General features: G+C 53.2%; 3 protein-coding genes across 3 annotated transcripts in view; 1 reads left to right on the forward strand and 2 right to left on the reverse strand.

Annotated features, from left to right (window-relative positions):
* The window catches only part of LOC310904150 (uncharacterized protein), a 265,904-nt gene that overhangs the window by 21,399 nt on the left and 227,880 nt on the right, over positions 1 to 16,625 (reverse strand). Inside the window, exon 7 of the mRNA XM_083848465.1 lies at positions 12,557 to 12,833. Coding sequence (XP_083704591.1) covers positions 12,557 to 12,833 — 277 coding nt within the window. The remainder of the gene's footprint in view (positions 1 to 12,556; positions 12,834 to 16,625) is intronic.
* Positions 1,413 to 3,165, reverse strand: SOX2 (SRY-box transcription factor 2). Its single transcript, XM_083848453.1, has one exon. It carries the CDS (start codon positions 2,389 to 2,391, stop codon positions 1,444 to 1,446), a length of 948 nt encoding a protein of 315 aa, XP_083704579.1. The 5' UTR covers positions 2,392 to 3,165; the 3' UTR covers positions 1,413 to 1,443.
* LOC310904145 (uncharacterized protein) overlaps positions 1,624 to 16,625 on the forward strand; it is a 65,819-nt gene continuing 50,817 nt past the window's right edge. The window contains exon 1 of the mRNA XM_083848459.1: positions 1,624 to 1,732. The gene's annotated coding sequence lies outside the window, so the exon portion shown is untranslated. The remainder of the gene's footprint in view (positions 1,733 to 16,625) is intronic.

Consider the following 16,625-nt stretch of genomic DNA (forward strand, 5'->3'; position numbering starts at 1 on the left):
GGGGGGGGAGGCAGAAACGCTCCGGCTGGCCGAGCCCCGCGGGCCGGGCCGCCGCGTCCCGCAGCCGCCGGCTCGGGCACGGCCCCGAGGGAGGCAACAAGTGGCCACCGGCACCGGCACCGGCATCGCCACCGGCCCCGGGGGGCAGAGGGAGCCGAGCGGCCCCGGCCCCCCGAGCTTGGCCCGGGGACTTGCCGCGTCCCGCCTGCTGCACCTTCCCTCTCCCTTCGCTACCCGCACAAGTATTCACGCTCCTACATTTACAATGCTCGTTATTTCCAACGCTCGGTTGGCCCCCGGGAGAGCTTCTCCCGCATGTATTATTAAAAACAAAAGCAAAACCAAAAACAGCTTGCGTTGCAAAAATAAATCCAAGACTCAAGCGGAACTTCAGTGTCCATATGTCAAAAATTTATTTATCTCAAACTGTGCATAATGGAGTAAAAACTTAACTTGAATATGTACCTGTTATAAGGATGGTATTAGTTCAAATATATACATGGACTGTCGGCAGACTGATTTCAAATAATACAGAGCCGAATCTTTAAAATACAACTACGGAAAATGAGGAAAAAAAAAAGAACTTAAAATATCATCACAATAAATTTACAGAAATATTACAAACCATAAGAAAATATTTCAAACACAGTAATTTCAGGTTGGTATTTTTCTTTTTTTTTTTTTTTTTCTTTTCTTTGAACAGGATGAAGTCTGGAAACAAAAAGTTATTATAAATTAACAAACGGCGTGTGAACCTGCATGGCAATTTTTGCTTTTTAACAAGAAGTAAAAAAAAAAAAAAATTTAGTACAACTAAACGTTTGCCCTTTTACAGCAAACCAAGCCCATGGTTCGCAAGTACTCATCCTACCGTTTTTGCCTTTCGTACAATTTCTAAAACAATTTAAATGTCCAAACGCTGTAAAATAATTTCCTCTCCTCTCGCAGCTGCTATAAATTCAGCTGCCAAAGCCACAATGCTCCAAGTAGACTCTATTTTTAAAAAATAATTGGCAAATTCTCGAGTTTGTTTTTTTTTTCCTCTCTATATTACCAATGGACATTCTGATTGCCATGTTTATTTTGATAAATACTGTACAAAAGTTGCCTGCAAATATTAAAACATTTTCCTCTTCGCTCTTTGAGTCTAGCTCTAAATATTATTGGTAAAGACTTTTGCAAACTTTCTGCAAAGTTCCTACCATTTTCACTAGAACTTTTTAAAAGTTTTGTGTAGTTGCTTCCCCTCCAAGCTCTATACAAGTTCCTCGTCGGTTTTATTTCTGCCCCCCCTCCCCCGCCCCCGGTTTTCTCTGTACAAAAATAGTCCAAAAAAAAAAAAAGTCCAGAATTTCTAATAAAAGTTTTTTTTGTTTGTTTGTTTTGTTTAGTTTTCCTCCCCCCCCCCCCCCCCCGCCCCTCCGCCCCCCCAGCCCCTTTGTCTTACATATGTGATAGAGGGAGTGTGCCATTAATGGCTGTGCCAGGAACAGGTGCACTCTGGTAGTGTTGGGACATATGAAGTCTGCTTGGGGCAGCTGGTTCTGGTACTTCAGCACCTGGTAGATACATGCTGATCATGTCCCGAAGGTCCCCAGCTTGGCAAGGAGCCCTTGAATGAGACGACGAGGTGACTACGGGGGGACTGGAGCTGGATTCCGTCTTGACCACCGAGCCCATGGAGCCCAGGGCCATGCCCGGGGTCCCTTGCTGGGAGTACGACATGCTGTAGGTAGGCGATCCGTTCATGTAAGTCTGCGAGCTGGTCATGGAGTTGTACTGCAGGGCGCTCACGTCGTAGCGGTGCATGGGCTGCATCTGTGCCGCGTTGTGCGCGTTCAAGCCCGGGTGCTGCGGGTAGCCGAGCTGCTCTTGCATCATCCCATAGCCTCCGTTGGTCCAGCCGTTCATGTGCGCGTAACTGTCCATCCTCTGGTTCACCCCAGCTCCCAAGGTGGCCCCAACCCCTACCCCAGTCGTCATGGTATTGGTGCCCGGTGCCAGTAAGCCCCCTGGCAACGTGTACTTATCCTTCTTCATCAGGGTCTTGGTTTTCCTCCGGGGTCGGTATTTATAATCCGGGTGCTCCTTCATGTGCAGAGCTCTGAGCCGCTTGGCTTCGTCAATGAAGGGTCTCTTCTCCGCCTCGGATAAAAGTTTCCACTCGGCCCCGAGCCGCTTGCTGATCTCGGAGTTGTGCATCTTCGGGTTCTCCTGGGCCATTTTCCGCCGCTGCCCGCGGGACCACACCATGAAGGCGTTCATGGGGCGCTTGACCCGGTCCGGGCTGTTCTTCTGGTTGTTGGCGGCCGAGTTGGAGTTGCCTGTGCCTCCCCCCGAAGTTTGCTGGGGGGCGGGAGGTTTCAGCTCGGTTTCCATCATGTTGTACATTCAAACTACTTTTGCCTGGAACCAGCCTTGAGCAGAGAAGCGAGGAGCAGCGGCAGCAAAGTCCCAAGCCGGACTTTTTTTTTTTTTTTTCCTAGGGAGGGGTATGAAAGGGGGGAGGGGGACTCCCCAAAACCACACTTGGATCACGATCAGAATCTTCCTCTTCGCTGATGGATTAATAATGCTAATAACTGCTATTATTACCGCCGGAGCCTTGCTTTTAAAAAACTTCTTCTTCCTCCTTTTTCCCTTTTCTCTGCCTGCCTCTCTCTTTCTCTTTCTCTCTCTCTCTCTCTCTCTCTCTCTCTCTCCACCTCAGTCTTAAAGAGCCAGCAAACTACTTTACCCCCTTTTGCAAACACACACACTCTCTCTCTCTGCCTTGACAACTCCTGATACTTTTTTGAACAAGTTAATAGACAACCATCCATGTGATGGGGGCTTGTCAGGGAATAAATGTGTTCGCCCCGGCCAATCAGCGCTCGGCGGCTCCGCCACTGAGGACAAGTCTCTACCCCTGGTTTTGCATGAAACGGGGCGGGGGCTCGGAGCCGCCGGGACGGCTCGGCGGGGGGGGGCGGGCCCAGAGGCGGCCCAGGCAGCCACTGGGAAGCCTTTGTAGCTCCCCTTCCAGCAACAGGTCACACACGCCTTTTGGAGGAAGTGGGTAAACAACATTGTTGCGACGTTTTTTTTTTCCTTATTTTTTTTTTTTTCCCCCTTTCCCAAGTTGGTGTTGGCTTGAGGCTGGGAGAAGCCGTGGGGGGAGCGCGGAGAGGGAACGACCTCCCCCGTGCCTCCCCCCCCCCCCCAGCCCCGGCCTCCCCTCGGCCCCCCCACGCCCCGCTGCAGGCACCCGCCCGGGACCGGTGGGGTCCCGCGGGACCGGTGGGGTCCCCCTGGGGCCGGGGCCGGCGTCTCCCCACCCGTGGGGTGCTCGGAGGAGCGGAGCCCCTCGCCCGCTGCCTCCCCGCCGGGGAGCCGAGGCCGCTCCGCACAGCCCGGGGTGCGCCCCCTCCGTGCCCGCAGCACCGAGCCCTTCTTCCTGCCTCACGGTGCCTGGGGGACTCTGGACAATGGGGAGGGGACCCCAAAAGTCCCCCCGCGGAGCACACACGGCGGGGCAGGGACCCGCGGCGGCCCAAGGCTGCCCCGCGTCCTTTGTGCGGGCGGCGCTGGGTGGGCGCGCCCGGCGGTACAAATAGGTAGTTTTGTTTCTCTTGTCGCTACACGGGGCCGCACAAAGCCCCGGCTAAGTTTACTTCCACTCTCTTGTTGGGATCTTTGTTGCTAAAACGCACTTGACGACAAAGGAAGGAGGGGAAAAGAGGACGCCGAGAGGGGGGGGTGCCGCATGCCGGCCCCGCTCTACCCACCCCGCCGCCTCCTCCTCCGCGCCCACCGGGGCCGGGGCCGCTCCTCCCGGAGGTGGGAGCCCCCCCGGGGGTGCGAGCAGCCCCCGGGCCGGGGGGCGAGGGGCAGGGGGCGCCCCGGGACTGGGCACCGCAGGCGGGGGCCGGGGCCGCGCCCGGGCGCCCCGTACGGTCCCAGCCGCGGCGCTGCGGCGCCCCCTGCCGGCCCCACCCGGCCCCGAGAGATGCCCGGGGGGGGTGGGGGGGGGGGTTGGGAAGGGCCCGAGTTATTACACCCCTTCCAAATCACCCTGCTGAACAACCTCCGTGCCATCTTTGCGTATGGGGATTATGCAAATAAATCCTATCGGGTTTAATGCGTTTAATTCGGAGATGGGGATAGAGCCGGTAGATAAGTGATAGGTTAAAGCGGCGAAAAAAATAGGTGCAAATTACGAGATGAGGGATGTAAAGGGGTTCTGATTGTCCGGCCGCTCCTGAGGGCACGGCGACTATTTACTTTCTTATTGTTTATGCTCGGGTCGGCAGTTGATAACGCCATGCCAAATAATAATAATAAAATCTTAGGGGTAATTAAGTTGAAAAATAAAAAAAGAAAGAGGGGGGTGGGGTGGGTGGCTTTGGTGTTTGTTCGGCGTAATAAAGTGACACCGGAGGCTTGGTGGTGCACAGGCAGAGCGGGACTCTGGCTCCGGCTGCTGCCGCGTGGGGTGCGCAGCCCGGGGACCCGCAGGAGCAGGGCGGTGGGGGCTGCGCTGTGCCCGCCGGGGGCCTTACGGGGCCTGGCCCCTTCCTAATTGCATTTATCCTCCGAATAAAGGCTGGGAAATGCCTACCGATTGTGTTATCGGGGAGTATTTACGGCTTTATTTTAATTAACCGTTTTAATTATCGATGCAATAAACTATCTATCCGGCGTGGATACATACTAACACGCCGTAGGAAAGAAGGTGAGGGCGACACAGCTCCTTTAGGGCATTTTCTGCCTTTCCTCTGGGGTGTGTGGGGTTGGGGATATGGACACACGGCCGGGGAAGCACGGACAGCCCGGGCTGCAGGCTGGAAAATAAGAAAGATGAAATGGTCCCCCGGTTTTCTGTATTAATGACAATAACAACAGCACTCTGCGGAAGAATATAGCCACGTTGAAAGGGAGGCCTGCGGAGGGATGGTTTAATCTGAGTGGATTTAAAAAGTCGTTGCCTTTGGTATAATTTATGGAAATGAAAAGTGCTTACATTAAACAAATAGTCTGCAAATGTTCTCAGTGATGGGCTTTACGGCACATGCACTCTTATTTCCAGGTTATGAGTTTCTTTAAAGAAAATGAATGTTAACTACTTGGATTTTGTGTATTTATTGTTCTAATAACCGCCAATTTCTCTAAAAGCCCCGAGGATACAACCTATCGTGTTAACTGTATCGGAAAGAATATACACATTTTCATATTATTTTTTCTGAACCTGCTAGTAACCAATCTAAAGCAAACTATTAAGCAGTCTTGTGGAGATGGAAGATTGCAGCTCCATTTTTTGTCCTTAGCTGCAAATAGAGGTTTAACTTGCAGTAATTAGGTGAGAACTAGCCAAGCATCTTACTATTATGATGCTTGTTAAAAACGCTTCTTTTCTGCATCTGCATTTGAGTGTGTTCCCCTCCACTCTTAATCTTCTTATGGAAATGAAGGCGAACGGCAGGGAACCTGCAGAGACTTAGAGAATGTCCTTGTTAACTGGAATTTCTCAGCATTGCTAATTAGCAGAGTTTGACGACCACCAGTATTGGGGAAAGCTCTGTTTAGCCACTCACAAACCCTTCCGAGGAAGAGCAGACTAATTTTATTTTGTAATTAAAATCTGAAAAGGGCCCTATTTGACAGTTAGGGCTATGAGAGTTTTATCTCCTTGTGAAATAATTACTGCCTTGATAACTCAATTTTCTGCAAAATGTCAACTGTGAGCTCCAAAAGTTTTAATTTCATTACGTTTAAAAAAATTCCGAAGACGAAAACGCGCAGAGGAAATTTCCTCTCCCCCCCTCACCCTGCAGCAGCTCAGGAGCCGAAGTTCGCCCAGGACGTTTACGGCACACGGAGCCAAAGCCCATCCCTGGGGAATTTCAGAAATCACACCGTGGGTTTGTGCTACTCTCCTGCGACAAACGGAGGGAGAAACACACTCTAATGCCAAAAATTAAAAAAAAAGAAAAAAAACATTTCGAGTGGGTACGGAGCCCCCTTTCCAGCCCCCTGCCCTCTCCGCAGTTGCAGAAGCGCCCCATTTGCTCAGCCAAAGCAAGCTGGCTCAGCGACGGGCGCAGACCCAGCGACAACCTTGGGCACTGGCAAAAAAAAAAAAAAAAAAAAGGCAACACCAAAAAAAAAAACAGAGCACAAGCTCAAATAAACTTCACAAGTTCCAAGTTGGCGGGGCCGAGGGGCAGGGCCGGCCCCGTACCCCAGCGGGGCTCCTGCGCCCCCCGCCCGGCGGCCCGGGGCCACCCCTCTCGGCGGGGCCCGAGGGGCAGGGGCGGCCGCTCGGGGAGTCCTGGGGGCCCGAGCCGCTGGGGCAAGCGTAATCCACTCTGCTTGCGTTTGGGATATATATATTTTTTATTATTATTTAAAACGGTTTAATCTGTTTTTTGTCCCTGTCTGTCCAGCAAGTAGCCCGATTGTCGCTCTCAGAAGTGGCATTACACGTACAAGCGGTCGAGGGGGGCGAGGCACCGCCGCCGCATCCAGCCCCAGTTTCGCCCAATAATTTCCCTCAAGGGCTCTGAGGACCCTTGAAAGCTGGGGAATGCGGAGGGAGCTCCGCGACCCCTTTCATCCTCCTTCTCCCTAAGGCAGCCGCGGGGCGAGCACACGTGCGGCAGGGCGGCAGCGTACGGCCCCGCCGCTCCCGGGGATGCCCGGGGATGCTCCGGGGACCGGCGGGGACCGACGGGGACCGAAGGGTGCCGGCGGGGACCGGCGGGGAGAGGTGTTCCCTCCGAGCGGCCCCTCTGCCACCTCCCCGCCCAGCGACCGCCGCCTGCACCGGCGTTCTGCTGCTGTTTTTTCAGAGCGTTAAAAAAAATAATAAAATAAAAAATAAAAAAAGGAAAAAAAAGAGAAAAAAAGAATAAAAAAGAAAAAAAGGAGAAAAAAAGCGTAGCAAGGTTCAAAAAGAAAAACAACAACAGGCTCCACCTTTCTTCAGTGCTGTGAGAAGCGAAATTAAAAATAATAATAATAATAAACCTCGGATGCTGGGACGAGTTTCTCGTACACAATAAACAGCAGAACACGCTGAACAGGCTGACACGCACACACAGCACCTCTCAAAGTCGCTTTCAAAAGGCTTCTCAATAAACGGAGAAACCGTTTGTCCAAACACGCTTCCAGGACTCTTCATAAATAGCCAACAGCCTCCTCAAACTCTCTGCGATTTTTCCCTGCTTCTGAAACACCACTCCCTGGACCTCCTTCCCAGAGGAGAGCAGAGTGGAAGCCGTTATTTTTTCTTACATGACCTTAAAAATAAAACAGAAAATCAAGCACCAGTGGCGAGGATAAACTCGGGAATTACTGCACAACATAACAGGGTGAAATTACAGTTGGAAGTAGGCCCTTTACCGGGGAGGCAGCCCCCTTGAGCAGGATCCTTTTTGGCAGTCTATTTAAAGTTATCTTTCCTTCCTAGTTTCATAAGAACAAATGAGTTTTCTTTTCCCATTGTAGTTGAATGAACTCATGTATATTAAACACAAAACCCCTCCTGAAGTACGCTAACTGCTTTGCTTAAACCCACAAAGGCACGAAAATCCAGAATTGAAGGTTTCCAATTCCTGAGTAAGTCCCCTTAACTCTCTCAGGCTCGCAGGAGAGAGAGACTGGGACATTTTCTGAAAGTTTTAATGCCTGGAAGGTGCTATCTTAAACAGAAACGTGTCGTCTTTTGCTAAAGCTGAGGTTCCTATTTTCTTTCCCTCGTTCCCCCTCACCACCTTTGTATTGACTTAAGAAAAAAAAAAATGGTGTTAAAATGGGTCTGTTCATGGGATCACACGTGTCGCCCAAATCAAATGAAGTCCTCTTTGGCCCCAGAGCAGTTTTGATGGAATTATTCCGGCTCCTCCATTGAATTCACAATGTTTCCCAAAGAAGCTCTCGCACTTTCAATGGGAACGCCTGAGGCAGAGCCTGGGGTGCTTCAAGGTTGCTCCTCTCCCTAGCGCACCTCAAACCCTGGAATCCCGAGGCATGGTTTGAAAAGCACATTAAAAAAAAATACAGAAAAAGAAGAAAAAAAGCAATCCCATTCCAGCGATCCTCAGATCACTGACACGATCGCCCATAATGGAGCCAAGACGGTGACTTTTATCTCGCTGTTCCTCATAGTCCTTAATTTGGAGCTCATTGACAGGACAGACGGTAATGACACTTTCAGAACTGTTATGGTCTGGAGTGACAATCTCTCCATCTCGCCCATGGTTTATTGACACCATGGGCTCATTGTGTCAACTTAGGCTTGTGATTTCAGAATTCTCCAGTGACGGGCTCGTTGTGGGGATTTTAATTCAAATTATAGACTAGCTGTCTATACTGTGAATTCATATTTAGACGGCGCTTAATCGGAGCAGAGAGACGGCGCTATAAATAATACCACCACCGCTTCCCATGTGTCTATCCACGGTCCCCCACCCAAGGATGACCTGAGGGAGCCCGGGAGGGAGCCGGGGGTGCCTCAAAGGATGCTCCCAGCATCCTGCATCCTGCGCCCGGCCATAGGCCAAGGACGTGTGTGCGCCCCGCGGGGACAGGGCAAGTTTTGGGGGCGCACGAAGACCTGGCCCCCTCGGGGCTAGGGCAAGGGGGGGTCGCAGCCCTTTCTGCCTGGACATCCCGGGGGAGCGGGACTTCTGCCCCCCTTGCCGCCCGAGGAAAGCGGGGCGAAGGGGGGCGCCGGGGGTGCCCGTCCCTTGGCTCCCCGTGCCCAGGCAGCGCTGCGGGAGGCGGGTGCTCACAGCACCCAGGTGCCACGGAGGGGCGGGGGGGAAGGAGGGAAAAAGTGGGAAAAGCCGCTCCGAAAACTGGTATTTGAGGTCGCTTTTCGGGTTTGTTTCTTCGAGTCTCCCCTTCCGCTGCCCTGGAGAGAGAGCTGTGGGAAATAGCGGCTTCCAAAAATCTCTCCTTCCAAAAGACCGAAGTAAGCTGCAGATGCACCTTTCCCCCGAGTGGAAAGGAGCGAGAAGGAGCCCGGGGCTGTGTCCCCCCCCCCCCTGCTGCCAGGTGTCTGCCCCGCCGGGCCACGGCCCCGCTTTCCTCCCGTGGATGCCGTCGGGCTGCGAACCCAGCCCCGAAAAAAAGCGCATTTTGGTTAAAGCCGTCACTCGGGAGCCTCGACTTTCTGTGCCAGCTTCTACCCTTGGGAAGGGGGGTTTACGGCCCCTTTATAGCCCCCCTCACAACTGTTGTTCCTGAGGGGAGCACCAAGAGCACCGCTCCTGGATCCGGGTTAATAATTCACGCTTCGGCAGGAGTCACTGCGGTTTTGTGTGGTGCCTTCTGACGTGAAAACGGGTGTACCAACCGTTCTGTATTTTTTCCGTTTCCTGTAGTAATTGACATATAATATCTCTGTTTATAGCTCGCTTGACAGATCTATACAGATGTATATTTTTGCTTAATTTCGGAGTTATATATACCAACGCATGCCAACTAAAGAAACAGTAAAGGAGATCTGGGAATTCCGTTATGCAGAAAATCTGTGCAGGGCTTTTGCTATTATTTATAGAAAATGCTATGTCTTTAGTTTGGGCGCTCTTACTACAGAATTGCCTTATTAAGAGTCTCAAGCGGAGATCAAACCTAGAGAATGGGGAAAGTCTACTCAGCGCGACAAACAATCCTTAAAAAACGCTGCTTGGATAATTTCTAAAGTGAAAAGTTTATTGTGAGACCCACAGCCGTAGGATTCATTTAATAGAAAAATTGCGGGGCTATGACTTGCGTCCAGGCTGTCAACAGGAGATATAAAATAACCTCAATTTAGCAGAAATAATTTGGTTTCCATTAGCGTTTCTCCTCGCACGCAAGACGCACAAAGTGGGTTCGGCGTTACTGCAACGCGCGGACACAGCCGCTAAAAGCGCTCCTCGAAGCTGTGCAGGTGCCTCCGAAATAATTCACCTAATTCACCTCAAAAGTTGGTGGCAACGCAGCACTTCACGTATTTTGGCTAATCGATTTATATCACCCGGCTTTCTTTTTAATCTGTCATCTCAATAGGAAGACAAACCCCACTCCAAGCGTTCACTCCAGACAAGGCTCCTTCCTTTTCCAGGAACTGGGGGAAGGGGGGGGGTTATTTTGCTCTTTTTTTGGGGGGCGGGGGGTGACGACTTACAGCTCCGCGTTTCTACACATGCCATTTTAGACGTTTTTTCCCCTAACGAAACGGAAACGTTCCCTCTGCTCACAAGCAGCACCTGTCAGTGCCGACTCCTTTAGGACCCCTTGGGATGCAAACACCAACCCAAGCCTCCGGCAGGCTGGGATTTATCCTGGCCGCACCGGCACGCCGGAGCTGGGCAGGGGGAAAAGGCCACCCTTATTTTTAATTTTCAGCCCCATGCTGCCAAGAACCATGTTGGTCTTTGCACGCCGGCCGGCCAGCAGAGCACAAGCGGTCCCGCAGCAGCAGCCCTGCTCTTCGGAGAGCAAGAGGCACGGCCATTTCTGCAGGGCCTTCCCCAGCAGGGCGCAGCTACAGCCCGGTGGCATCTTCCCCGTGTCTGTCCGTCCGCCCTCAGAGCGAGCAGCTCGGGCAGGAGGCGCATCCCTTGCCGTGCTCTCTGCGCTGTTTCTTTTTCTTTTCTTTTTTTTTTTTTTTTTCGGGGTTTGCCTTACAAAGCCCAGCGGCTCGGCGACACCGCCTGGCTCCGCTCCTCGCCCGGTGCCGCGCTCCCCGCGCTGGTTTGCGCCGCGCAAGTTCCGCGGGCAGCGGCGGCTCCGGGCGCTGCCGACAGGGGGAGCTGCCAGCCGCCCGCCGCGGCCCCGGAAGGGGGGGAGCCCGGAGCTTAGCGGGGTCGAGTACAGATCTTCAGTCTTGGGGGATAAAAAGAGATTAAAGGCTAAATTCTTTTTTTTTTTTTTTTTTTTTTGGTATCAATTTTAACCAACTACGAAAACGTAGAGCTTTTATCCTTTGATGTTTCCCCAGAAAGAAACTGTTATATATCGGTCGTGAAATTACCTCGCTTCGGAGCCAGCGAACCAGGCGCGGAGTCGTAAAATAATTTAATTAAAAATAATAATAATATGAGGACCCGAGCTTCCGCAGAGGCACTTCAAGGCTGACACATGCCCCTCCGTCTCCCCTCTCCCTGGCTCTCCCAGGGCTCGCCGGCTTGTTCGATGGGAACACTTAGGAGCGGCACCGACCCGCGGCAGCCTGGGGCTCGGCTCCCCGTGCGCCCCGGGCTGCGCCCCCCTTTCCCCGCGGGGCCGGCTCCGCAGAGGCGGGGTGCCGCACAAAGGCCCGCCGCTAAAACCAGGCAGCAGCCGCCGGTCTTTTACCATATTAAGCATAAATCAAATTGTAACCGGCTACCCACTTTCCCCCTACTACAAAAACTCTTCACCTGTATTTAAATAGCACGTCTTTAATTACAGCAGTTGGGGATGTATGAGGCTGAAATGAAATTAGCAGTCATTACCAGTCCTTTAACTCTGTGGTGCTTTTGATCAGCACTAAATTAGCTTTCCAGTCCTAACAAAGGCTCTATAGCAAGCAGTGGGCTGTAAATAAGACAGCTCGACCTGCCCTCAACACCTTTTCTCTTGTCAATCACAGCTCTATCATTCAGCCCAAGATTAACCTTTATCTACCAAATTCTTACCCCCCAAAAAAGAGGAGGGGGGGAGAGAGGGGGGGAAAATCCAACCTCAACTTTGCTAACTGTATCTAAAAAGAGCTTCCCTTTAAATAGCATTATAACGAGCCCAAACGTCAAAATCGATCTTCCCGGCCCAAATTGCGGTGCGTCAGGAGGCAGCGTTAGCCGGCGGCAGTCACACGCCGCGATTTATTCGCAACTTCCCCGGGCACGGCCCCTTCGCCCCGCGTCTCCCCTCGGGCCGGACCCCCCCTTGCCAGCCCAGGAGCCGCCGGGGGGGTGATGTCCGCGGCCGCCCCGCTTTTCCCGGGCAAGCCTGGGGAGGCGGGGAGCGGGCGGGTGCGGGTTGCGCGGCGCGCAGCCGGCAGGGGGCGCCAGAGCGCGGGCGTTGCGCGGGCGTTGCGCCAGCGCTGCGCGCCGCTGCGCGCCCAGGTGAGCCCCGGCCGGGCGGCAGCCCGCAGCCCGCAGCCGCCCCCGCGGAGCGTCCCCAGCCGCAGGAGCCTTGCGGGGGCAGTGGGATCAGCACCGCGCAGGATGGGGGCACCGCGCAGGATGGGGGCACCGCGCAGGGTGGGGGCACCGCGCAGGGTGGGGGCACCGCGGTGCCGGCCCCGCTCCGCGGCTCTCCCCGCGGGGTAACCCCGGCCCCGGTTGAAGCAGTGAGAGCCGGGGCAAGGGGCAGGCTCGGGGAGGCAGCGCTCCTGCCCGGAGCTCCGCTCGCCAAGCGGCTGCCACTGAAATTCGGTGAAAGCCGAAGCCGCCCGGCGCGCACCGGTCCCCGAGTTTCACGCTCGCCAGCTCGGAGCGGCGGGTCGTAGGTGGGAGCCGGGTTTCTCGATCGTTTTAAAGGTCACGGGGGAGGAGGGGGGAAAAAGTGTGAATGTCAAAGTTGGGCTGCAGCTACTTACATGTCCGTGCCAGAGCAGGGTGGTGGCTAGTTAGCAGTTTGATTGGCAGTTTACAGCGAAAGTCCGCGCGGACTCCTGAGCCCGAGGCAGCCCCGGGGCTTCGAGCACTTTTCACCGGACAGAGGCAGCTGAAGGAAGCTCGCACGTCCCCTTCTCCTCTCCTCTCCTCCTCCATCCAGGACGGAGAATGAATCCATTTCGGTTTTTCTTCCCCCGGCTCTCCTTCCGTTTGCCTACACATCCTCCAAGTCCTAGCCCTAGCTTTTAACTGCAGTCCCTGGAACAAGAGGGGAAAAAATCGTTTATGGCTTAAAAAATCCAAATGGCTGATTCTGTGTGTGTGTGTTATAAGAATGCACCCACAACAACAAAAAAGTCACTTCTCTGTCCCCCACCGTACAGCAGAAGAATAATAAAAAAGCTTTATATTTTTGCAGTGGGTATTCAAAGATAATTTGATGCCATTGTTTCTGCTACAGATGGTTCTTTTTAATACAATAACACTGCTCTTTGTGCATACTACACACAATAAAAATCGAAAGCGTTCTCCTGAATAACCATTTTGTTCTCGCTTGTATACAGGCCAACAAAAGCTGCCGTGAGGTAATGGGTTCTGTTTATTGAAGCCATAGAATAGAGGTTTGATAAAGATTTTTGTATATAGGGGGGGAAAAATTAAAATAAAGACCTTGCAAGGTCGAGCTGATCTCCGCGTATTTATTACTACTGAAATATTTTATCAATATATTTCTTTGAGTTGCAGCTGCAGGGTTCCCTCCTCCCCTCCCCCCCGCGCCCCAGCCTTAATCGGCCCAAACATCTGTTTCTTTGAATTTGGGGAGATCTGCGGTCGGAGCCAGACCTAGAAACCCAGACTTTGGGAGCGAGAGGGGCACCGCAGCTCCGAGGCGAAGGCAAGGAGCGCTGGAGAAGCGAGGCAGAGGAGACCCTCCCGTGCGGTGCCTGCGCCTATCTTTGTGCGCGCCGCTTCGCAGCCCGCTGCCCGCATGCACGCACGCACACAAAGGCGCAAAGCGGGGCGAAGGGCCCCCGGGACCGGCCCCGGGGATTTCCCGGCGTGTGAACGCGGGCGGGTCCCTGCGCCCCCGCGTCCCTGCGCCTCCGCAGCGCGCAGCCCTCGCGGCCAGGGCGCGCCGCAGCCAAACGCGGTGCCCGGCGCCCGAAGCGTCCCCGCAGGTCGGGGGCGTCGCCGCCCCTCACCGCAGCGCCCGGGCTTCAGCCTGGGAAGAGAGCCCCGAGCCCGCCAGGGTGCCCCGGGCTGCGGCAGAGTTCTTGCGCGTTGCTAACTTTCTGCCGAGTCATGAATAAATTAGCACCGCTCAAAGGGAAGGGTGCACCGGGCGCAAGGACCGGGAGCCGCAGCTATTTCTGTGCTGGAAATTGCTCCGCGGGTCAAGAATTGCGCGGCCGAAAGTCTCCCCGGTACCTAGGGTTGAATCTGGTTGCGGCTGTAGCAACTGGAAGAGAGCCCCAAAGCAAAAGAAAGTGCTTAGACAATAGGGCGCTGCGGGAAGTTGTTAGTCACTGCCTGTGTTTGTCTACCTTTCTATAGGAATTAATGCCACAGTTCTCCGTGCCTCTGTAGCCGGGACTGACAGTAATCCACCTCTGTGACTTCTGCCCTTTGTGTTTTCACAAAACTCGGCTCACTTGTAGCACGACAACAGCACGGAATAATGACTTTAACCTTCAAACATTCTTTAATTAGCTTTTTCAGCAAACTAAAAGATGCTCAAATGAGCCCTTTGACAAAAACTGACCAGCACCTTCAAATTCTACTTTCACTTTTGGGACTAAGACGTTATTGGTTCACAACTCGTCTGAAGTCATCTAATAAGGGATTATTTAGGAACTATTACCCACACGCCAATTAAAGCCTCTCCGATGAAATTCGGGAGACAAAGATAAGCATCAAAACGGAAAATTAAACTATTTGCACATGGCTTGTTTTTCAACAACCCATTTTCTATCTCAGGATAAACATCTTGGAGCCGGCTCGCCCCGCCGGAGTGGGGAGGGTGCGGGGAGCCTCGGCGAGGCGCCTCGGAGCCCCCCGACCCCTCCGGTCCCCCGACGGCAGCCCCTGGCACCCGACCCTACAGGCTCGGCGCAGGGGGGCTGCGCTCCCAGGGGCCGGGGGCTCCTTCCCTTGCCAGGCTTCCCTCCAAGAGCCGCCTGCGGGGATGGTGGCGGAGCTCACCTCCACCTGCGGGGCTCAAGCAACCTCCGGTCATTTTGCAATAGCCTCTAAACGCAAAGGGGAAAAAGAAAAATGAAATCGGTGGAATAAAAGACCCAACCGTGCCAAAGCTGAAATCGTGCAAGTGCTTTCCTAAACTGGTGGCACTGGGGAAGAAAGTACCGCTCCTCCTGAGGAGGTATTTTATTACTCACAGCAGTGAAGGAAAGGGATTAGTAGGAAATGCGCCTTTTGCTACCTATAGAGGTTCTTTGGGTTAAATGTGAACCAGACTCTCAGCAGTTTAATACGGACTTAGGAAAGAAAGATGATTTTTTTTTTTTTTCCCCCAGACAAAGCATCTCGATGGCTCAGAAATTTTACGTCGTTCTTAACCGCTGTATACAAATCTTGGGGAGAGTTTCCAGGGAAATTACAGCAGCATCCTACAGCAAGCTGACAAAGAGATTCCAGGAATGCCACGCATCTAGGAGGGAAATACGAATCCCTCTCTTTAGCCTGAAGCACGAAATTGGCTTAAAGCTCATTTTGCAGATAACCGGAAACGAAATCATCAGTGCGTGGGACCGGCTGGCTGCAACTTTCTAACGCGCTGTATCAATGGCTAAGACTTTCTAGAGGAGGAGAAAAAAAAAAAAAAAAAGAAAAAAAAAAGCGTGAACCACAGGTTGGAAGGGCTGTAAAAAAACCTCGCACCTCAACTCGCATTTTTCGCTTTGCCCCGCAGAGGGTTTTGCTCACGCACGGGCACCGATATAGTTAAGCCTGTGTCCCGAAAGCGGTCCCACGGGATGGGAAATCTAGTGTCCCAGATTTTGGCATTCTCAAGTCATTTTAGACTCGGGCGAAAAAAAAAAAAATCTGCACCTAGCAGTACAGATAAAATATCAGATCCCTTCAAATCTGCGAGCGAGACCTACACCTCTACATTGGCAATCCGACCAGAAAAGCCCCGTAAGGAGTTTGCCAAGAGGCGCTCTCTCGTAGAGGGGCTGAGTGCAGGACCCTCAGCTGTGCCCCCAGCACAAATCCTTCCCGAACCTGGGGGATCCCACCCAGGGGAAAGTACTGGCCCTGCAAGAGGGCAGGAGCCAGGCTGCTGCCGGCGCTCCTCGCCCCCGCCAGCAGCTCCGCGATCGCTGCCGGGGCTGTGGCACACGGAGCCCCCCTCCGGCCGCCCCGCGGTCCCCAGCCCTCCTCCCGCTGTCCGCGGGGGACCGGAGCCCCGCGGGACCCCCCCGGCCCCGGAGGGAAGCTGCAGCTCCGCGCCCCGCTCCGCCCGCGCGGGGGATGCCCCTAAGTTCTCAGCTCGCTTCCATTTCAACTAATTCCAGGCTTTTCTAGCCCCAAAGCCACGGGTGTGGATTCTGGTGTGCTGGGAGTCCGCACAGAGATCACACAGTCCTTGCAAGAGAGGCTTCCCACCACCTCTCAGTGTTAGGAGAACATTTGTGAAACCCCGATAGCTGTTTTTTAAAATTATTATTATTATTTTTTAATTGTCCTGGGACATGATAGTAAAAACTCCAGTTAATTAAAAGCAAAGAGCACTCACTTTACAAAAGTGGCTCGTGGAGAGCTGTGGGTCTGCACAGCACACAGGCCTTTCACTGTACAGAAATGGATGTATGAACTTCACACGTCTCCTGAAATTGAAGATTTTTTGACTTTTTTTTTCCCATGATTGCTGTGAAAGACCTCTTCATTTATTGCTTCAACATTTACCGCAATATTTTTGCTGCCAATTGCAATGGATTGCTGCACTGCCAAATATGCCTTTACTGAAGGATGACCACATGGTAAAGGATGCATTTCTCCTCGAAAAAGGAGAGAAAGTATAGTGCTAGT

The sequence above is a fragment of the Anser anser genome (assembly GCF_964211835.1).
Source record: "Anser anser genome assembly, chromosome: 9".
NCBI classification, from domain to species: domain Eukaryota; kingdom Metazoa; phylum Chordata; class Aves; order Anseriformes; family Anatidae; genus Anser; species Anser anser.

Excerpts from the sequence above, each read along its gene's own strand:
- SOX2 (XM_083848453.1), bottom strand. The coding sequence starts at position 2,391 with ATGTACAACATGATGGAAACCGAGCTGAAACCTCCCGCCCCCCAGCAA.